Consider the following 22,834-nt stretch of genomic DNA (forward strand, 5'->3'; position numbering starts at 1 on the left):
TCTGATGTTCTCTGGCCCCAGGAGGGAGACATAATGGCAGAGAAGAGTCTCATTTGTGGATCAAACTCCTCCAGCCTAAGAGAAGGAATCGAGGTTTCCTGACATCACTGGACAGAGAGTGGGGGTTGTCTGAGGTCCAGGGGCTGGAGGAGAGCTGAAATCACCTGGGGAGTATTTGTGACATAGATTCCCAGGCTATACTCTCTCTTTGTGTGTGTGTGTGTGTGTGTGTGTGTGTGTGTGTGTGTGTGTGGAGAGAGAGAGACAGGGAGAGGGAGAGGGAGGGAGAAATGTTGAGCCCCTATCTTTCTTTGCATGTGTTACAAATCTGAATGTCTTAGAATGTCTGGGATGTGCAGTCAGGTGGTTTAGGAACCTCTCATGCAATCTCTTCCAGGTGGGAATAGTCCTCTAAGAAGTTGGGGGAGGCAGATGCCAAGTTCCCCTCACCAGCTGCAGGGTCCCAGAGGCAGCCCATTTCCCCCTACACTCTCCTCTAGCGGCCTTCCCAACAGTGAGTAGCCTTTGCCAGCCTGTGCCCCGGGTGTGCCAGCTCTGTCCACTGAGGCTGCCCAGCGAAGGGAGATTCCTGGAGGCTCTCCACTCTCTGCAGCTCCCATTCCTGATGCCACTTCAGCTTCTCCCTGGGACTGCCCAGGCCTTCCCTGTCCAGACCACTCTGCCTGTCACAGAGAGGCTGTCACTCTCCAACTCAGGAAGCTTCAGCGGCTCCCAAGTACTCAAGGTAGAGAGTCCATGTTGCTCAGTGGGATGTTCAAGACCTTTCCCATTGGAGTCCCAAATCTCTAACGTCAGACCCCGACCTCTTTCTGAGTGTCCTGAACTCAACAGTAGATGGTTTTCTGCCTCACAGCCTTGCTCTGTTCCCTCTTTTTCGAATGTGGTCACCTCATTGGAATGCTGCCTCCAGCCCCTCTCCATCCACCCACATCTCGCCCATTCTTCCAAGGGCAGTGCCCCGTGTCCAGCATGGCACGCTCATGGAAGGCACTCGGTAAACACTCTCCGCCTTGCTTCACTCCCAGTCTACTCAGGCCTCTATGTTCCAGTCCAAAGTCTCAATCCATTGTCCTCTAATTGCTTGGCGTGTACATCTTTTCTCCTCTGCAGGAGGGGAAGCCCTGAGGGCAGCAGGGTCCTGGGCCTCTCCTGGCTTCCACCTGCCAGCCAGCACCTAGCACAGGGCCATGCTCTTGGTGGGGGCTCAGGAAATACTTATGAATTGAATTAAAAACCTTCTCTCAGGCTCTGAGCGGTCCCAGCTGTTGGCTGCCAGCTGTCAGGGCTGCTGGGAGAGGCCAAATGCATATTCATTTTGGATCCCTGGGTCGCCCTGCCTTGAAGGGCCTCCTGGACCGTCTTCAACCACGAGGGTGCCAGGGCATGATTCGGCTTCTGCTTTCACTGGTTAGGGTTTTAAATCTTCTGGGCTCCCCTCACCCAGCTTCCGGGGGGTGGGGGGGTCAGTGAATGTGAAGTGGAAAGGGAAGTATTTAAGTCTTATGTGGAAATTGTGCAAACCATTAGGACCAACTTAGCTAACATCTCTCATGGGGGTATGAGTGGTGATCTCCAACTATCCTTTCAGCACAGCCAGACCTTGGCAGGGAGAGGACCAGTGGCCTCTAAGGATGTTCCTGCCAAGCCCTCGCTTGGCTTCCATTCAGCTGATCTGTCAGTCTCCCCATGTGGCCAGCCCCAGGCTTGGTCATGCAGCTGGGGGGGCTTGCTGTTGTGCCCCCTTTGGTCAGTTGTCCTTCAGACCAGGGTAGACAGGACCAGGAGCGGGTCAGAAGGGGCCAGGCGGGAAGCCTTGCTCCTCTGGGGAGAGAAAGAGTGGCTGAAGCAGTCGCAGCAGTGGAGAGACCGTCACCCATTTCCTACGGGTACACAGTGTGCTTAGCTCTGTGCGTGCGTCACCTCAGGCTGTGTGTAAACAGCCTTGGATAAAGGCATTATTGGTATCCCAGGGTCAAGATTTGGTGAGGTGCTGAGGACAGGGATTGGTGCTGTGCGGCCTTTTATTCGAAGAAACAAGTAAAACACGGATAAAGTCATGGGATCTTGGCTCACCTCCTAGAAGTGACTTGGTCCAATGAGGGAATTAGCTGCATTGCCTTCCCCCCTCCCTCCAGGTGACTCAGACTCTGCTTGAACACTTCTGTGACCAGAGGCTCAGTATCTCTCAGGACAGCCGATGCCATGGGGGATGGGGAGGGCCTGGAGGGCCTTCCTCACGCTACAGTTGAAGGCCGGGGCAGAGGGCCTGGGGGGCAGAGGGGAGCCCAGGCCAGCCCTGAGGCCATCTCTGACCTCTTTCTTCCTGGCTCTCAGTAGAGCTGAGCTGAAGTGTATCTTGAGGGCCAATTCTCATTCCTCAGATGGGCTTTACACAGAGCATGCCCACTCACTTCACACCCTTACCCCAGGCCACAAGTGCTGTGCCTCAGTCTCTGAGAATTAAATTTGTCACCATGTTGCTGGCCCTGGAGACTGGCCAGGCCACGTTCAGAAGGCAGGCACCCACCACTGCAGTGGTCTCAAAAAAGTGAGTGAGGAAGCCACCATGGAATGCCTGTGAGGTGGGACAGTTGTCTGTTGGCACAGTGGCCTTCGACTCTTTAATATTCAAGCCACATACAGAGGCACAGAAGGACAGAGCTCACGAAAGATACAGGTGATAAAAACACGGCACCTAAGGGGCTGAAATCTTCACCCCCCGCTGTTAATGCCATGGAGTGAGAAACCATGTCAGTAGTTGAATAAATGTCCTGAGTCAGCAGTTGAAGAAACGTCTCTGTGAAACTACTCTTCTGACAGCCTCTCATATAAGCACCAGGTCATGATCTGAGCTGAAGGCAAACACTGTATGCGTGGGGGATGGGGCTGCTGCTCTGTCCCCCTTGCTCTTCTCTGACCCCTACCCCTCTCTATGAGGCTGATGGGGCAGAATTTACTGGCTCCTACCCATCATTTATCCCTTCCTCTCCTTCACTAACAAAAGCACAGTTTTGATCATGGCAGATATGTTTTGTCTTTGGCAACATATCCCCTTTCCCAGCCTCCCTGATGGCTAGGGTGGCCATGTGACACAATTCTGGCCAATGAGAAGTCTACTGGGGAAGAGCCAGTGGGAAAATGTTTGCATTTCTTTTAAAAAGCTGGACTTACTCTGCTTGATAGTGGTGGATGTGATGCATGGAGCCAGGGCAGCCACTTTATAACCATGAGGGAAGAAACCCTGATGCTGACATGGTCATGTTGTGGAACCAACACCAGACCCCAGACTCTGCGATATGTGAAAAACCAAAGCTCTATTTGTCAAAGCCAATGCAGCCAGATGTATTTCTAACTAATAGGGTAGTTACTGAAACTGAGGTGCAGAGAGGTTAAGTGGCTTCCCATGGTTAGGCTCCAGGCAGAGCTGGAATCCGACTCTGTTTTCCATGCAGAACAAAGCAGATCTTCTGTGTGGTGACACCTGTAAGGCCACTGCCCTGCCTCCTGTGGCCCCCTGGCAATCATACTATTATCTCCCATGGGAGTAGCCTGGTCCTGGCCTTGGGGTGACAGGGACCGAGGAAGACGACACCATACCTGCCCTTGTGAAGCTCAGTTTTTTCCAGGGTTGGTGCCACAGGATGCGGCCAAACGGGCACAGGCACTGAAGCCAGACTTCTTGGACACACGGCCTTGAACAAGCCCCTTCACCTCCCTTTCCTCTTCCACAGAGCAGTGCTGGCAGTTTCCTAAGAGCAACTATGCAATGCGCTTTGACAATAGCTGTGATGTGTGTAGCCCATAGTGATACTCAGTGAATTGTAGTTGTCATCATGACTGGAGAGATTGGCTTCTGTTAACTGCCCTCCCACCTGGGAGTCTGGAGTCAGGAGTTAGAGTAGATCTGAAGCAGATGCAGGTAGCGCCCTGCCCATAGCACCTTGCTCTCCTCACTGCGTGACAGTGACCTGACTCCCAACTGCCAGCACCTGCGCTGGCTGCTTGAGGGCTCTCTCTGGCGATGGAGAGCATTTTGTGAACCATGCACAAGCCAGGAGAGCTGGGACATGAATGACCCTGCACCCATCCTCAACTGAAGAGGGTGGGAACTGGCGTATAAATACCCCAGCTCCCTTGCCCTTGGGTGGATGACCCTGGGGACCATGATGCACATGGGTCTAGAGTCCCCAGTGGGATTAAGCGCCACTCAGAGTGGAAGCTGGTGTGCTCTGTGACACAGCTTTTATTGGTTTCTTTGGGCCCTGTTGCACTTTCCCACTATCCCATGTTTCTTGGGGTCACCACCTAAAGGAGCCACTTACACTCAGATGCTTCTGGGATCACTCAAACTAAAACAATATTTTTTAAAGTCTAGTTAGACCAATAGCCACAACTTTCTTGTGTACATGAATCTTATAAGGATCTTAGTAAAGTACAGCGGGGTGCAGTCTGGGTGGGGCCCAAGACTGGATTTCTAACAAGTATTCTGGTGACGGTGATGTGCTGGTCCCAGGTCCACATAATCACCAGGGTTTGGACCTCCGGTGCTGTTGACCTTGCTCAGACAAGGAGGAGATGAATGTTGGTTAACGCAGCCTGGGAGAGCTTCCTGGAGGAAGGTGTGGGCTTGCAGCTAAGTCCTGAAGCTGAGAGGACTGTGGTGGGTGGGCAGTGAGAGGCAGGCCTTCCCAGGCAGAAGGGAAGCTGGCGATTGTGGAGCCTGAAGCCACGCCCAGAGTGAGCAGGAGGTCGGTGACTCATCTGCCTGCAGGCTGCAAGGGGAGGGAAGTTCTCAAGGGCAGCAATGAGAGATAGGCCGCTTCACCCTCCACCTGCACCCTCCCTGTTCTCATCCCTAACAAAATTCGGACTTTCTGAGCTCCCTCCTTATTACCTTTGTAATTCCCTCTCTTTTATACCCTTCTGGACTCTGTTTCCCCTCTACAGAGCCCTTTCTGGTCATTCTAACTCACAATCATCTCCCTCTTCTGCAATGTAATGGGACATATAGCCCAAATTGCACATTTGACCATTTTATATTTTTATTGTGCTGTGATTATTTTATGTATGAATTAAGACTCATCTGGTTTTACTGTGGAGAAAGATCCAGAGGCCATCCATACTCATGTCACTGTTCTGTCATTCATAATAATACTTGGATTATTTATAGCAATCCACAGCATATACGGGTTTTACATATAAGATTTTCATTATAGACTTAAGAAACAGGCCCTGAAAGGTTAGGCGGCTTATCCCAAGTCATCTAGCTGATTGGTGTCTTCCATGGACAAGGAGCATTTGGTATCATTTTACCTCTTCTATGCTGGGCACAGAGTTGGCACACCAGGCTCACTGGTCTTGTGCCCACTGAGCCACCAGGAGATGGGGCCACCTGCCTGGCACCCCCTGCTGGTCTCATCAAGAACACCAACAAATGCCTTTGATAAAAGCATATACTGGAACCACAATAAACTGGGGCCCCAAGAGACCTCATCCTCCTGAACTCCAGCCCTTTTCTCTTTACAATAACTATTTTCATAAATAATTGACCTGCCATCATCACCCAGGGTTGCCCATCTTTAATAGGACATGGTAGCTCACCATTCAGGAATGACACAGGGCAACAACACAGACCCCAGGCTCTCTGCTTGCCCATGCACACACTCTCTAGAAGAAACACCTCCAGTCCTAAAACACATCCATCCAGGAGCAGGAGCTCACACAGGCATTCCAATTCCCAGCCTTGTGTTCTGGCAAAAGGTCGACATATCCTTTAAGAGCCTCACCTGGACTCACAAGGCCATGTCTGCCTCAGCAGCCTAGGAAGCCCCTCTGGCTGATGCACATGTGCAGGAAAGCTCCCCTCACTCCTGTCACCGCCCACCACCCACACACCTGTGCCAGATGCGACTGCCCAGGCCCCATCCACACAGCACTTCCTTCCTACAAGCATGACTGCAAATGGAGACCTCGTCTTTCCATGTAATCCTGCAGTGTGAACTAAGCTGAAAACTTTCTAGAGGGGCCTGGAGGTAATGTGGATGGGACAGGGGCCATGAGAATGGATCTGCTGCAATGTCACTGGGAGGTGACACGCCAGCGAGGTCAGTGAGTAGAAAGAGAAGCCCCCTGGTCCCCCGCCTTGCTGCCCACCCTAGTTCTGAATAGCTCCAGGCACAGGAGCAGGTGCAGGAAAGCATTAAGTTCAGGGACACTGAAAGGTGAAAAGTAGAGTTAACCAAGCAGCATGAGACCAAGGGGCTGCGCCAGGTACCACGGGGTATTGGAAATCGTTCAGAGGGGGCCGGAGCGTATTCACAGAGAAAGTGATGTTGGATTTGGGCCTCCAAGGATCACTAAAACTCTCCAGGCAGAGGGAATGACATGCAAAAAAGAGGAGCCTGAAGGAAGGCGATGTGCAGGCTCTGTGGGTCTAGAGGGCCTGTGGCCAGGAGAGGGAGTCTGCCGCCCAGCTGATTCTTAGGGGTGACAGGAAACCTACAGGGCATTTAGATGGTCAGGGCTTTATGATGACATTGGCCATCCTATAAAGAATGCATTAGGGGGGTGATAGTCTGCAAGCAGGAGGCCACCATGGTGCGTTGGCTCTTCCAGGATACTCAAATTTGTCACACGGTATCTCTCATCTGAACTCCTAGGAACTCCCATCACTACCACTTTCCAGAACCTAAAGATGTTTCTGGATCATGGGCTGTCTTCACACTTGCTTCCCAAACCTAATTGTAGCTCCTTCAGCAACAGGTTCTCTTACCCATCTTTGTCTGGTGCCAGACACCCCATCTCCCATAAAGGAACTCTACATGGGGCAGGTAATCCATAAATACTATTGCTCCTGATTTGGGTGATGGCATCCGTGATCCAAACCACCCCAGGAAAGTGCTGAAGAATGCTGTGAAATGTCTGCCTGGTTTCCTCAGAAAGAGACTTGAGCAGAGAGCAAGATAAAGGCTATGGCTGAGGGACAGGGGTGGCTGTGCCATGGGAGTCCAGCCCTTCACTGCAGCCCTGCCCTGTAGCTGGTCCTCAGGGGTGGGCAGTCTGGCTGGTCTGCATCAGGGAGAGACATATCTGACCTGTGCTCTTCTGAGCTTATTGCAGATGGAGTTGGGCAGTAGAGAGCAGGCTACACTCTTTCTCACCCTCCCACTCTCCCCTCGTTTCTCTGTCATCTTAAGTAATGTGAGTAATGCTAAGTCTATTATTCTTAGAATTTTCAAGAACGTCAGAGCTAGAAGGGACTCCAGAGGCAATCTGTGCCACCTCCTCCTTCCACAGTCTAGAAGGAGAAGCCCAGGGAGGCTCCAAGCTGAGAGTTTTGCACTACACCTGCCTTGCTTGGGGCAGGCTGAGCCTGGAGCCCTGGTTCCCTGACTCTGGGCCAAGTTCTGTCCATTATCTTACGTGGCCTCTTAGTTATCTCCTTCAAGTTAGATATGATGGCTGTGGGCATGGAGGCTCTCTGGTTCTTTCAGACAAATCAGTTAGAGAGTCTTACTGAGTACAGGCTATGGCCAGGCCTGGGCTCTGTCATGGGGGCCACGAAGAAGACACCATGGTTCCTATGGGGGTTGAGAGTTAACTTGCCTGAAAAATGAGGACATCTTCCCACCCAGGCCAGTGTGAGCAGGGACAGGGAAGGTGAGAGGCAAGGTCTGAGCATGCCCCAAATGTAACCCGTGCCCATGTGGCCTTCAGTCTCTGGATTTAAAGCATTTCTGCCTTTTCTCTTGGAACCTTGGTGTTCCCTTCTGCATAATGGGCCCAGCAGGGGTCCTTTGTGCTCTCATCCTGAGCCCTCCTATCCATGGCATGGTCTAAGTCACTTGTTGAGGGGCTTCCAGGATGGGCACATGCCTGCCAGATCTGTTTCCTGTCAGAATGGGGACTCTTTTGAAGGGAGGGACTAAGGTAACCCCAGATGTGCATTGGCTGTGGAGGCCTAGGTTCTGATCTCAGCTCTGTCACAAGCAAATTTTCAGCTCATTTCACTAGGATCACAGATTCCATGTGGGTAAAATGAGAGAACTGAGTTGTAAGTTGGTGCTGAAACTGGAATCCTGGGTCCAAATCTGATCCACAGATATAAGTGTGTGTGACTGGCCAACCAGAAATCATCTCTAATGCCTGCAGATGAGCTTTGCCCTCTTCTGTTGCCTATTACTCCCTCGGTGCCTGACACGATTTGAGCACATGTTCCCCCCCCTTTTTAAAAATATGTTTTTATTGATTTCAGAAAGAGGAGGGGAGAAGGAGAGAGAGATAGAAACATCGATGATGAGAGAGGATCATTGATGGGTCGCCTCCTGCACGCCCCCTGCTGGGGATAGAGCCTGCAACCCGGGCAGGTGCCCTGACTGGGAATCGAACCGAGGTCTCCTGGATCATAGGTTGATGTCCAACCGCTGAGCCATGAGGCTGGGCTGAGCACATGCCCCTTAATGAGCCCCCACCTCTAACACTCTAAGGACCCTTGGTTTTGTCCCCCAAGTGAATAAGAACCAGTGACTAAGAGAGAGGAAAGCTCAGTCCTAGGGTCTCGCTGTGCCTTTTCCGTCTACCCTTGGCCTTAGCGCAGGTTTTGTCACCTCAGCACTACTAACATTTTGGGCCAGATAATTCTTTGCTGTGGGGGCTCTCCTGTGCATTGTGGGATGCTTAGTGGCATCCTGGCCTCTACCTACCTGATGCCAGTAGTGCCAAATGGCCAGTGGGAGGCAAAATTACTCTCCGCTGAGGACCACTTCCCTAAGAGGACAGATGAATAGTTCTCTGTAGGGAATATGGGAGAATAAGAAAGATGTGCCAGTCATTTTCCCCAAGAGGGGAAAAAAGAAGCATGCGGCAGGGGAGAGATGTGGAGGCAGGGCTGGTGGGACCTCTTTCCTTCACCCCGCCACCCTACCCCTGGGACTCAAACACCATTGAAAACTTTTTTCTCCCCATCATGAAAGAGCCATAGGGCTGCCCATTTCTCACTGTTATGGGTTCAATTGTGTTTCCCCCAAAAGATGCTGGAGTCCTAACCTCTGGTGTAGGGTCTTTTTGGATAATTGACTTAAGATGAGGTCATTAGAGTGGAGCCTAATCCCACATGGCTGGTGTCCTTATCAAAAGGGGAAATTTGGACACAGAGACAGACATGCACACAGGGACGACTATGTGACAACACAGAAACATCATCTGTAAGCCAAGGAACACCTGAGGCTACCAGAAATGAAGAGAGAGGCATGAAACAGATTCTCCCTGACGGCCCTCAGTAGGAATCAACCTTTCCAACACCTTGATATTGGACTTTTTGCCTGAGAACTGTGAGACAATAAATTCTTGTTGTTTAGGCCCTCCCCCAAGTTTGTGGTACTTGGTTACAGCAGCCCCCAAACTAATACACTCAGTGAGAAGAAAAACAGCGGGACCAGGTTGCTGGAGGTGAATCTGGTTTGTGTGACTCCACCATCTGAAGCAGAAACTGAGCAGGTGGCAGGAGCCGTGAGAGAAGACGCAGGTGCTGATGGGACCCAGACTCACCACACAGTCAAAAACCAACACTGTGCCTACAGGACAGATAAGTGGAAATACATCACATCTCTAAAATAAAACACTTTGATTGTGCCAATCACTAGAAGTTGTAAAACTACCCTGAAGAATTAACAGCTTCCGTACATGCTAACTACATCCATCATAAATTCGTCTTTAGTTTCTGTTATCATATCACTGTCTCTGGGGACCCCTGTCTTGTCATCATTTGCCCTTTATAATTTATTCATCTTGCTCCTGCCTGCATCCTTTCTACTTATCATTCATCTTTACAAGTTGTACATAAAATTAGATGGATCCTTCCATGGCAGGGCTGTCAGGATAGCTGGTACCGGCCCCCCTAGAGTCCCGTGGGTGCCCAATTAGAGGAGGAGTGGGCAGAGGAGAGAGAGGGAGGGTGGGAGGTAAGGAGGAGAGGAGACAGGAAAGGCAAGTGAAAAAGATTAAAGAAGAAAGGGTGGAAAGTGAGGGGGGAAAGCAGGAGAAAAAAGTGACTAGAAGGGAGAGAAAAGAAGCATAAAGGAAAAAGGGAGACAAAGAGATAGAAAGGGTGACAAAATGGGACTCAGGGAGACGAAAGTGAGAGGAAGGGAGAGAAAGGCAGAAGAGACATCCTGAGACAGCGATGCCAGAAATTCAATTGAGTTTTTTTTTTTTTTTTTAATTTTCCATTTTAACATCTTTCCTGGTAAACGCAAAGAAAGTCACATTGAATTTCCATGGAAATGACCTGTCTGGAGTTGTGGCAACCTGAATCAAGAGGTGTGCTGGCAGCAACGTCGCGTGTCTGCTGGGCTGAACGGAGGGGGTGGGGGCAGGAGATGGCCCAGAGGAGTGTGCCGGTTTGCTCTGTATTCTCAGGTTGCCAGGGGAGGGCACAAAAGCCAATCTTTAACTAGTGAATTGGAACTTTAATGTTTACCAAGCAGATAGAGCTCCCACTCTCCCCCTGCCAGTTCCCTCTCCTCCCCTCTCGTCTGCCAGCTCTCTCTTCTCTCTGTTTCCAGTCCTCTTGCTAACTGGACCAAGCTCTTCCCCCTCAGCAGCCCTGGCGAGGAGCCTTTGCTGCCAGAGGAGCAGAGAGCTGGCCACTGCTGGCCATGTTGCCTGCTTTTCTCTAATCAGAGTCTCTCCCATGAGGCCCTGCACCCCTAACTTTGGAAACAGGTGAGCTCTTCCTGGAAGACAACTCCCGACAAAGTCCCAAAGGCAGGAGGAGCTGGGACTAAGCAGTAGGGACTTATTTTAAGGAATAGAATTCTTCCAAGAGGCTTCCTGTGCATACCCAGCCCCAGGGAGCTCTCAGTGGACATCTCCTGCCCAGCTCACAGCTCCTGACCTGTCTTGCGTGTGTTGTGTCTAAGTTGGTTCTCAGACCAGTGCTCCCATCTGATATACCCATCTTCCTCCCAACTCTTTATTTCCACCTTGCCAATATCCTGAACAAAACCTTTGAGAAACTCCTGCACCCTATAGTCATCTGTGTCCTCTCTGAAGCAACTGGTGTCACTAGAAAAGAGAAATGGGTGTCTTGGGTTTTTGTAGTAGACCTGGTGTTGGTCTTGGCTTGGAAATTTATTAATTGCATGATCTTGGGCAAATTGTTTAATCTCTCTATACGTGGGTCTCCTCATGTAGGCATGATATCTTCCTTATCGGGTGGTTGTGAAGATAAAATGAGGTAATGGCTTACATCATGCCTGTCAGATAGTAAGTGCTTAATAAATATTTGCTGTTACTATTGAGAAATTGTCCACACCACCCATTTTATAACAATATGCTGTCTGGTATCATTGATGGTGATGATGATGATGATGATGATGATGTGTGTGTGTGGCTTCTGTCTGCAACTTGGGCATATCTAAGAGGAGTGAGGGATACATATTTCTTATCTCCGTGTCTGCCAGTTTCTAAGCACAGTGCCCAACACATACTGAAAAAATACAGGGTGTCCCAAAAATGTATACACACTTTAAATAATTATTAATTCCAATGGGTTAAATCTGACAAGAAACATCAATTGAGCTATCAGCTGTTAAGTGTGTATACATTTTTGGGGACACCCTATACTTGTTGATGGATTGAGAAACTGCCCCATGTTGGCTGTACCTTACAAATAGTGGAACAAACATTGAGAATGGAAGAGGGTGGACTGGAGAGGGGCAGGGGGTCTGGAGAGTGAGATCAAGAGTGTGAGAGAGAGAAAGACAGAGAGTAGAGAGAAAAGTGGAATCACTCTGCCTAGATGCTGACGGAAAACACTGGTCAAAAGCACCCTGATGAGGGTCTGTGGTTTAGTAATTTCATTCTACTGAAGTCATGCCAAACTCAAAAGCAAGAATCCATTTGTGACACTGGTCCAGGGACGACCCATCAGCCATCCAAGGGACTTTGGTTAGGCTGGTTCCCAAGAATACTGACCTGTGAACTGTAAGAACAGCCACTGTGGTCTGGTTTCTGAGCTTCCATGTATCTCAAGAGAAACGTCAGCTCCCCTCTCAGTCCCCAAATAAGAACACATGTGAGAGGTGCCTCTAGTTCTGTCTTTGTTGTTGTTTTGGTTGTGGTAGTGTGTCTGTGATGACAACAACAGGATTGTTTCCCTTGCTGTCAACAGGATGCTAGCTCTGTAACTTGCTGGGAAAGAAACAGAATGGGCTGTCTGTGCTATCTTCTCCCCTCCTCTCCTCAGTGAGAAAGTGGAGGGCTGGTTTTAATGGATTGACTTTAATGGATTTTGAAGTCTGGAAAAGTGCCTAAATTGCTGAGGTTACCAGTTTTCCAGGTTCTTTTTTCAATTTCTTTCTCCTTAGTCAGACATAGAGTGAGCTCACTGAGCATCTACTGTGGTCACCCCAGACCAGAAAAGGTCTCTTTATGCCCCTGCCCCAGCCCCAGCTGGAATGCCCATTATTTGGTTGGGTGAGAGTATTTTGCTTGCTCCTGTCCCTGCATTTGCTAGTGGCACACATTCTCTGATCTCAAAAGAGAGAACCAGCCAACAAGAATAACACCAGTTTTGTTTTCTGGAATCCAAATGGCTCCACCTTAAAGCATAATTTTTTTAGTCATTTAATTTTTCATTTGTCGCCATGTGAGTTTGTGCAGGGACAATGTGCCCTGGGAAGTTCGAGCTGCAATCCTGTCTTTTCTCCCTGTCTCTCCCCCTGTGGGCTGTGCCAGCCCTGAGAATTGTGATGAGGTCTTTGAGGCTGTGAGTCTCCCTGTGAAGCCTTTGAAGAAAGGACAGCATTCCAGGCACCTCAAAGGGACTCTAGGCTATGTTTTAGCTCTGCTCTTGGACTCTCTCCTTACCCCTCCCATCTCCCAACATACATTCACATTTTTTTCTGTCCTTTCTTCCAAACTTACCCAACTTGTCTTTGTGATTTCAGAAAAATGCCACTGGATCTCCCAGTATGAAGGATTAGCACAGATTATGGGGAACAGTGTTAATTATCGGTGGAAGGGGGGCTGGCGCGTCGCTCCAATGTGCTCCTGATTTCCCCTGGGCCTTTCTGCCTGGTAATAAGCCTTCTTTAATCTGGCAGGCCCCTTAGTGAAATCAGCACCACGGACAGTGGTATTGATTGCTTCTGAGAAACCATCACAGCTGCTCAACCAAATTACCTTTGATATGTGACCTTTAATGTAATTACTGCAACATCAAAGTATTTCTATAAATTATTAAAGAACTAATACACTCCATCATTTAGCTATTCTGTTATATGTAAAATAAACAACCACAAGTTAATGCTAGATCCCGAACAATCTGCACTTGCTACTGAAATTCCCCCAGTCCTGGGCCTCTCCCTCTTCAAAATCCTAAGCCTCCCCTCCTACTTTCTCTTTCTGTTTCCCCATCTAATTCCAGGCTTTTAGCCATCACGAAACTCCCCAGCAATCTCTCTCAAGCTGATGAAGGGCCTCCCATAACAATGTGGTATTTTCTATTCCATTTGGGTGGCTCTAAAATATCTATCACAATCTCCCCCAAAACAAAGTACCATAAACAGTTTATTAATCAGCACAAACCTTTCTCAGAAGCCTTTGATTATCTTACAATATGGCTTTATGCCTCACACATAACATGGGGCGATGTGGAGCATATTTCTGCCATCTTACAGAGGGCACCCAGAAAGTAATTACTATAATATATGTGCATGTAGCCGAGCCACTAAAAACCAACTGGGGAATGGCCACCGTGCCAGAGCTGGGCTCCACATAAAAACCTGTGTGGTGCACGATTTCCATACATTTGCATCTGTGGGTATGTTATTAAGATGACTCAGCCCCGTGCTTTGCAATCACAAACACCAAAATACAATACAAAGGCTGTCTTAATAGAAGGAAGGCCCTCCCCATCCCTAAACGGGTAAAGAAGGATCTTTGATAACAAAGGAAAGGCTGCCCACACCGGGGGTTGCTTTTCTCTCTGTCTACCTGGTTAACCTTTCCTGCTGTGGGGCAGAAATGGAAACGTGTATTTACATACCGTTGGCTTGGTAAGAATGTAAACATGCATGTGTAAACATTAGTGAGCATACATATAGAACACACGTGCTTCCCTGCAGTGTCTATTGTATAATACAGCTTAAACACGGTATATTTATAAATTCTTTAAATTATACCCACAAACACTCACATTTTTCCATTTATCTTTAGGTACTTGGTGAGCTGTATATCTCAGCCCCAGCCCCCCGTCCCCCCCCATCTCTCTGAACCCACAGGAGACACGGCGCAGACCCTTGACCCGAGGAACACTTCTTATTTTATGGTGATGAACTAGCCTCGATAATAGCCATGGCTGATATCACACCCAGTTAGGGGGGCCATAAATAATTCTCTTCTCCCCAGCACAGAAGCAGTAAACCAGGGCCGAGGCGCGATAGTTTATCAAAGATGAGGGCTGGCTCCTTAAATAAACGCGGTGATCTCACTCGGGCGCCAAGCCTGGATGGGGAGGCGCCCCCTCCCGCCGCGGACCCCATCCCTGGAACAGCCCAAGTCCGACGTAGATGGACTGGTGTTCAGGCGGCCGGGCCACCGGGGGCCCCGCGGGGCGGACGGAGGCAACTCTGGGCTCCGGGCGCCCGGGACACCCGCGCGCCGGCCCCGGGCCGCCCGCAGGGGCGCTGCGCGGGAAGGAGACCCGATCAGCGGGGGGGAGCCCCGGCCGAGATCGGTGGCCGGGGACAGTTAGCCCCTCCCAGGAGTTCCCTTGGGCCTGGACGGGGGGGCGGGAAGGCCGCCCGGCGAGGTCTGAGCTCCGCACACCCGAGTCCCGGCCGCCGCTCTGCGCCTCGCGGCTTCCAGGGGGCGAGGGGAGTCGCGAGCTCCCGAGCGGAGGCCGGCGGCGCGCGCCCGGGACCGCGATCCCCCCGCCGCCCCGTCGCAGCCCAGCCTCCCGAAGTCGCCCCCTGTCGGCGCGTCGGTCGCTTGCGCCTCGGCGGGCGCCACTTACCCCGGGCAGGGTCTTCTGCTCGTGCAGCGCGCTCTGGGCCTTCAGCGCTGACTCACGCTCGCAGTAGGTGAGGAAAGCGCAGCCTAGGGAGGGAAGCAAGCGGCCAGAGGGTCAGTGGGGCGCCCGGCCGCCGGCGCGCTCTCCCGCGCCCTCCGTCTCCAGCCCCTCCCCGCGCCCGGTCCTCCCCACCTCTCTTTCTCTCCTCTGCACTCTGCTCCAGCCTTCCTGCCTTTCCGTTTTCCTGTCTGTCTGCTTCACGTCCCTCGCGTTGCTGTTCTGTTTTGCTCCCTCGGCAAAATCTCCCCAGCCTGCATATCCCCCCCCCCACACACCCCCTCTCCCGGAGGGTCTCTCCTGTCCCCATTCCCTGGTACCTCAGGTGCCTCTGCCCTCTCCCTTCCAGCCTCCCTCCCTCCCTCCCTCCCTTCATCCCTTCCTCTGGGCGCTGTTCTGTCTCAGCTCCAGTCCCAATCTCCCAAGGGCAGGTTTCACCCCTCACCCCCAGCACCTCTAGCCACACTTGACCATGAACTCTTGTTCTGGCCTCCCTTAGGGGTGCTGCTGGCTGCTTCAAAGAGGATGATGGAGGGACCCTCTTGGCTTCCCAAATAAAGGCTCCATCTATAATGAGGACCCCAGGCCAGGCTGTCCTAATAAAATGAATGGAGCTACCCATGCGTCCCTGCCCTAGCCCATTGCCACATTTGCAGGGATATTTTCACACCCCTCCCAGTCAGAGGGCGTCTTGGGCTTATCCAGTCCATTAGTGGGCAAGGCTGGACCTGAGACTGACCCTTGCTCTGCCTCTAATTCCCTGGGTGACCCCGGAATCACATCTCCTGTCCTGCCTCAGTCTCCTCCTGTGTGAACCAGAGGTTTGACCCCTGGATCTCCAAGGTTCAGTCTAGTTTTCCCCTTGAGTGATTCTGACAGGGCCTCACCAGGAAATCTGGATTTTTAAGAGCACTGTGCCTGACACAAGGGGTGACTTTTTAATGCTGGCTTTTTAGGCACAGTGACAAGGCAAAGAATGCTTGCTGATGGGAGAGTCTTTCTAAAAGTTCCCTCAAACTGCCCAGTGTCAGGGGCTTCTTCCTTCGCTTGCCGACCTGGCTGAGTGTGACTTGGGAGGCTTGGAAGGCCCAGTACCACAGGGAAAGTGAAAAAACCAACTTGGCCAACAACGGGCTTAACTCCTGTGGTTTACAGTGGCCTCAAACTTTCCAGTGCAACCCATGGCCCCAGAGAGGGCAGCCTGCAGGCTGTCCACTTCCCTTGTTTCTCTGTTTTATTTCCCTCCCTTATTTCACTCTCTCTCATTACCTCATCTGACCTCCCAACCACCTTTACTAACCCCCCCCCCCCCCCCCCGTTTCCTTTGCTCTCATAGTCTCCTCACTTGGTATGCTTCTCTCCTCATTTTCACCTCTACCAATCCCATCCATTTTTCAAGAATCTGATCGAGGCTCCCCTTCTCCAGGCAGCCCTCCTTGACTGGTTTAGTCCATCTCAAGTCAACCTCCTTCCTTAACTGTCCACATCTGACCATTTGGTCATTCTTATGGCTATTTATCATATTTCCTGAGTCCCACTGTGTGCCAGGTTCTGTGCTAGGACTGGAGGCCCCCGTTTATCATGAGGCCTGTGGGCTGATGGTGCCGGTCTGGTGCCAATGCCACTCCTTGTCATCAGGCTTGGTCTGGCTTCTTATTTCCCCAGGCGCAGAGTGCTCCCAATGTCCTCTCCAGTTCCTGACCCCTCTACCACCCAGTGAAACCCCTTCGTTCCTCTTCCAGTGTAGAAATTAATCCTGCCTCCTTTCCCTTCCTAGCTTCAGAGAGGATTTTGGAAGGGAATTTATGTGTGAGAGGGACATAGAAGTGGGAGGAAGGAAGCAGGGAGGGAAAGCTGGGAGACAGGAACTCTCGGCAGCCAATGGGCTCTCGGCCCTTCCAACCTCCAGCTCCTGCTCCAGGCTGGGAGGAACTGTGAGTGCCAAGGAGCCTCTCTCCCCCTCCGTCTCGTCCCTCCCCATCCGGACCCCAGATCCCCACTCCTCCAGCCTCCTTGTTTCTCCCTCCCGGCCATGGCAGACTATTACTGATGGAGACACATGGGGGACTGAAATGAATAGCGGTCAGAGGCCCCCGTGACGTCGTCCCTCGTGCTGCAGCTTGCCTCTCTGGGGGCCTCTTTCCTCCTGTCCCTTCTCTGGCCTTGTCCTCCGCCTGTGCCTGTCTGCAACTGGGATGCCGCCGCTGTCTAGCTGCATGCAGGCAAGCCAGCTCGGGACAAGGTCAGGGCCAGGTTTGGAGAGGGGGGAGGAGGGAGAAGGGAGAGAAAGAGAAGAAGGAAGGCGAGGAGGGAAGAGGAGGGGAGAAAATGATCTCATTGTTTCTATGGCCCAGGATAACAGGGAAAAAAATCCAGGAAAAAAAGAAAAGAAAAGAAAAGAAAAGAAAAGAAAAGAAAAGAAAAGAAAAGAAAAGAAAAGAAAAGAATCTGTTGCTTTTGTCTTGCCCAGCTTCCAGGAATTTCTGCCACAGTTTTGTTGCGAGAGCTCACAGCTGCATTTTGTACCAGAATCTTTAAAAAAAAAAAAAGTTTTCATTGATTTTTTAGAGAGAGAGGAAGGGAAAGGTATATATAGAGAGAAACATCCATGAGAGAGAAACATCATTGATTGGCTGCCTCCTGCATGCCCCTTATTGGGGATCCAGCCTGCAACCGGGACATGTGCCCTGACTGGGAATCGAACCCGCAACTTCTTGGTTCCTGGGTAGATGCTCAACCACTGAGCCACACCAGCAGGGCTGTACCAGAATCTTTAAGGGACCCCCGCAGACCCTGTGTAACCTCCCCTGACTCTACTTCCTTCCATTCTCCCCCTTGCTGAGGCCCTGGTCTCCTTCTTATTTCTCAGCCCTGCCAGGCATACTCTGTCTCAGGACCTTTGCACTGGTTGTGCCTTCTTCCCAGAATGACCCCACCCCACTATCTGCATGGCTTTCCCTTCAATCCCTTCAGGTTTCTGCTCAAATGTGACCTCCACAGAAATGCCTCCCCGACAGCTCATTTAACATAGTAACCCGCCCCCAAGACTTGCATACTCTCTGACCCCTCATCATGTTTACTCTTCTCTTTAGTACCCCTCAGCCCTGACATATTAAAAGTGTATATTTGTTCCTTGGTTAGCAATCTCCCCATGCTCAGGTGAGGTTCTGTTCCTGCTTGGTTCTCAGTGCACAAAATGGGCAGGAACTCAATAAATATTTGTTGAGAGCATTTAATCCCAAACACCTCGGCTACTTTGGAGGGGACCAATAAGGGGGTGGGGGGGACACAGAGGTGGTGCTCTGAGGCTGCTGAGAGTTGACCAAGGCTCCGAGGACACCAAGGGACACTGGACTTCCATAGTGGTAGGGGACAGAGGTTGCCCGTGAGAGTTGATAGGTGGCTCTGGCTGGGAGGGCTCTTGTCCCCAAGGCTTCCTCCAGCCATTCTCCCAGTGCCTGCCAGTATAGTTCCTGTCACTCTCTTGCTCTCTCCTGGAGGTGACCATCCTCTGAACAGATTGATGTGCAGTTCCAGACAGGAAGCTGTGCCCAGGTAGATCTTTACCAACCAGGGGCCACTAACTCATTTCTCTCTTTGAATCCCAGTTTCCTCATCTATAAATGGGGACAGTCATTCCCCTCAGTAGTATGTGGGCAGACCTACTAGCCAATGAGTATTAACAACCTCTGCAGAGCTCTCTAATTGCAGAGTGTGGTGTAAACAGAAATTTACTCTTGTGAAGGGGGAGGCCAGGGAGGCATCATCCCTCTGCCAGGAGAGACCAGCCTTACACAGAGGCCGCCTGGGGCAAACCCACCCTGGCCTTCTCAGGCCATCTCTTCTGCCAGTCTGATGTTGTGTCTGTGGTGTTTGTCATCACAGGGTGTTTCAGGGAATGATGGGCCTGAGGTGAAGGGCGACATGGGGGCTCAGGGAGACCAGGAGAGAGAGGATGCCCACGCTTCCCCCACTGGACTCTCACTGGCCTTCCATATAGGGACAGTGGGTAGCACACACAGAAACCCCACACAGAAAAACTGGTTTTGACTTCCTATTACTCACTGCTGCTCCTCACAGGAGCTGAGGAGGGGGCTTTGAACTGTGGGGATGAGGCGGGGGCCACAGCTCAGCAGTCACTAATCTGTCAGGCTCACTCCCCAGTGGACTTGCAGAGGTGTCCCCAGAGACAGACCTAGCGAGGTCCCTTGGGAACTCACAGTCTAGCTGGGAAATGGGATTCTCCCAGGGAGCAGCTGCACACTGATGCAAGACAGAATGAAAGAGAAGGCCAGCACCAGGCCCTGAACCCGAAGTCCTGAGAGGGTCTGAGAAGGAAGCACCCTTTCTGGGGCTGGGGCTGGTGGCACAGAAATCTCTTCCTTCCTTCAGGCCCAACCTGAAGGCCTGACCCTACAAGTCTACTCATACTTGTGTCCACAGAGGAGAAAGCAAGGGTCCACTGTGGCTGTTTGGAGTTGCAGAAATTGAAAACCACCTAAAGGGCCCTGAGTGCAGGGATGCTTTTTATGTTAGAGCACTTTAAAAGATGAGATGGTTCTACATGGAAACCATGGTACCAGCATGGAAAGAAACATCATCAGAGGGGGAAATCAGACTGTGAAATCACATATGACATGTATATACAACGGAGGCATATTCTGAGAGTTCTGTATGCACTTAGCTCTGGGTTTGCACCATACTGCAAAGTCTGGAAGGGTCACGCCAAGCTGAGAGCAGGGAGGAGAGGGGCTGGGAGATGTCTCCCACGACTTTAACTTTAAGTCTTTCTCATTTTGTTTGACACATTTGGATGTAGAATGTATTTGTGTATCACTTGCATAATTAAAGATAATTTTTTTTTTTTTTTTTTTTTTTGCTGAAAGAAGGGGGTGGAATAAAAAACAGGTGAGTGAAAATGGGTGAGTCAGACAGGAGGCAGGACCCATAGTCCGTTTTGAACAAAGATCATTGGGCATCAGCTTCCTGGCAAATTCTTCATGAGGGAAATAAATGACTGTGGGTGGGTCCTGCTGTGCCCTTGGCTCAAAGCTTCCTTTGAGCTCTGGGAGTTGAAGCAGGTTGTCTCTGCCCAGCAAGCTATCAGTTGCATTCATTTTGGTCCCATGGCCTGAAGTTCCAGAAATTGGTGTCTGGGGGATGGAACCCATGATGGTGCACAGAGCCTCCCCAGCTCTGCCCTCCCATTTTTCTTGGGCCCCACCAGCTATGTGACACTGATGTCAGGATCTGAGGAGAGAAGCCACACAAATGACTTGGGAATGTCTGGGTGAGGTATGACCTAGTCCCTGACTCCCACTCCTTCCTCCCACTGTCCTGAGTTTCCCAGCCTTCAGGGTCAGTGCTTTTTATCTCAACCCCTCTTGAATCATGAACTTGAACAGAATAGAACTGCAGCCTGGGTGGGGCAGGAACGGACTTTGAAAATTATTGGAGGTGGGATTGGGGGGTGAGGAATGTCAGACTTCAAGAGAAGTCACACCACAGTGTTGCCATCAGCAGCTGATCACGAGGGCCGCCTGCATGAGGTGATTCCCACGCCCCCCCTCTGACCCACACAGGCCTGCATTTCCTCCGCTGCTTTCAGTTCTACGGGTGCACCGAACACTGGCCTGCACTCACGTTCCCTATGCTGCCATTTAACCTTTTCCCGCTCACCACTCTTATTTACTTGTCCCTTCTATTTATCAGTTTCGTGTCTTGGGTCTCTGAACAGGCTGTCAATCCCATGAGAGTGGAAACAATGCCTTCTAAATGGAGGGCTGAGTTTCTAGCTCAGGTGTCTGAGGGCTGGGAGACCAAGAGAACCCAGGGGGGCTGGAGGAAGGAGACCCATGATTGGGGCCCTGAGGAGAGAAGGAAGCACTGGGTGCAGAGAAGGGAGGGAAGGGAGAGGAGGGTGTGGCCAGGAGAGGTTAACAGCGGTTGCTGTGCCAGGGTGTAGGCGGTGGCAGCCGCCCTTCTCCAGCAGGGCAGCCTAAGGATGACGGCGAGGGGTGCCGCTGATTCCCGAGAAGGTAGGCGGGCACCTTCTCCCACGTGGGGGAAGAACACAGCACAGCAGCAGAATTAATTGCACGGAGATGGCAGTAATTTACAAAGCCCCGTGTGCCAGTATAAAAGGCCCTTGTCATTGTGAAGTGAAGGAAGTACAATTTCCTGCCCAACTCTGAACAGGGTTGGTGCCTGGGGTGTAATCATCACGGAGGGGAAGGCTCCCCATATGCTCCCTCCTCCCACCCTAGCCAGGTCTTAGCTTCCTACTAATTGAATTACAGAATTAGCCAGAGGAAGGTGGCTCTAGAATGCGGAGATCTGGACTTTAATAAAACATCAGATCCTTCAGGCCAGTCGCTTTTCCGGCCATAAGGAAGTGGGAGGAAGGTGGCGTGTGGGAGTGGTGTGGGAGGGAAGGGAGCTGGAAACCCACCAACCAGCTAGACTTATGGGTCCAGGAGGGGCTCCCTGTTTAGTGTAATCTCCTTAGGGGGTCTAGGAAGGCCCCTGTGCCCCAAATCTCCACCCTACAACCTGCCGTGATCCTGAAATCCCACCCTTGGAGCATCTTTCCTGAGTAGTTCTCACCCCAGGCTGCACCTGAGAATCACCTGGAGGACTTAAAAGATAGATTTGGGCTGCTGCAGAGAAATTGAGGTAGAATCTGTGTGTGTGAGGAGGTGTAGGGAGAGAGGGGGAGGTAGAGAGGGAACTCTGCCAGCCTCCCTGGAAAGAGGGTTATTTTTGTTCTAAGACCACTTCTGTCCCCTCCTCCAGCTTCTGTCTCTCATGGTCTGGGTGGGCAAGAACAGCCCCTCTGGTACTTCTAGGGCAGATGTCCCTTCCATATGTGTGGGAAAAGCAGCTGCAGAGGATTTCTTCATGTGAGCACTCTTTCCCTGGGAATGTCTTCCCAACGCTATGCCTGCCCTGGGTCTGCACCTGCTTTAAGACCCACCTCTTGGGTCCTGCTCTTCAATGAAGCCCAAGCACCTACCACAGCTATTTTGGTCCCACTTTCTGTAGGTTTCTATGTGGCCATGCTCTTGTCCACTGCCCGTGGTCTGCCCCAAGGGTGAACCTAGTCTCCACTTCTAACCCATAAGCTCCTTGAGAATGGGCCCTTGCAACAGGCAGAGGAAAATCCCATGGTGCCCTGCCCCTGTGCCTGCCATTCTTTCCCAGTGCCCACTGGGTGATCCTTTTGCCATCTTCCCAGGATCTCTTCTGGCCTTCCCAGTCCCCCGAGTCCTTTCCACCTGGACCTTACTCCCCCCTCCTCCCTTCTTCCCAGGAGAGCTCCCTGAGGGCATTCCAACAGTTCCTGCTCTTCTCCTCCCTCCCTGGGAGAAGGGCAGTGGTCACCTGCCACAGCACATGACTACGACTTCCTCTTGCTCCTCTGCCTCCACGGGGGAGACCCAAGCCTAAGAACAGCACCCTTTCCCCTGCTGCCTTCACCACACCTCCCCCTTTTGGAGACTCATGTCCTTCTAGGAGTGACTAAGCTTCTCCTCCAGAAAGCCCTCCCTGAGCACCCTAACCCCCAAATCTCTTAAAGCCCTTAGCGATGGACCCTCTCCTTTGGCAGTTAGATACATATCTTTGTCTACCTTGCACTTACGTGTGTTTGCCCAAGTGGAAATATTCTACTATAGGGGCTGCTAACTCCAGGGATCCCTTCTCCCCTCAGTGACAGACAATTTTGAGTGCAGTGGTTGC

At 51.3% G+C, this 22,834-nt stretch overlaps 1 protein-coding gene across 14 annotated transcripts in view; it reads right to left on the bottom strand.

The window, feature by feature from the left end:
• Positions 1-22,834, bottom strand: part of CELF4 (CUGBP Elav-like family member 4) — a 289,320-nt gene that overhangs the window by 197,793 nt on the left and 68,693 nt on the right. For all 14 annotated transcript variants that reach the window (XM_087819062.1, XM_087819061.1, XM_087819059.1 and 11 more), the window contains exon 2: positions 15,041-15,123. In XM_087819062.1, coding sequence (XP_087675188.1) covers positions 15,041-15,123 — 83 coding nt within the window. The remainder of the gene's footprint in view (positions 1-15,040; positions 15,124-22,834) is intronic.

This window comes from Miniopterus natalensis, chromosome 7 (assembly GCF_054644295.1).
Source record: "Miniopterus natalensis isolate mMinNat1 chromosome 7, mMinNat1.hap1, whole genome shotgun sequence".
In the NCBI taxonomy this organism is placed as follows: Eukaryota; Metazoa; Chordata; class Mammalia; order Chiroptera; family Miniopteridae; genus Miniopterus; species Miniopterus natalensis.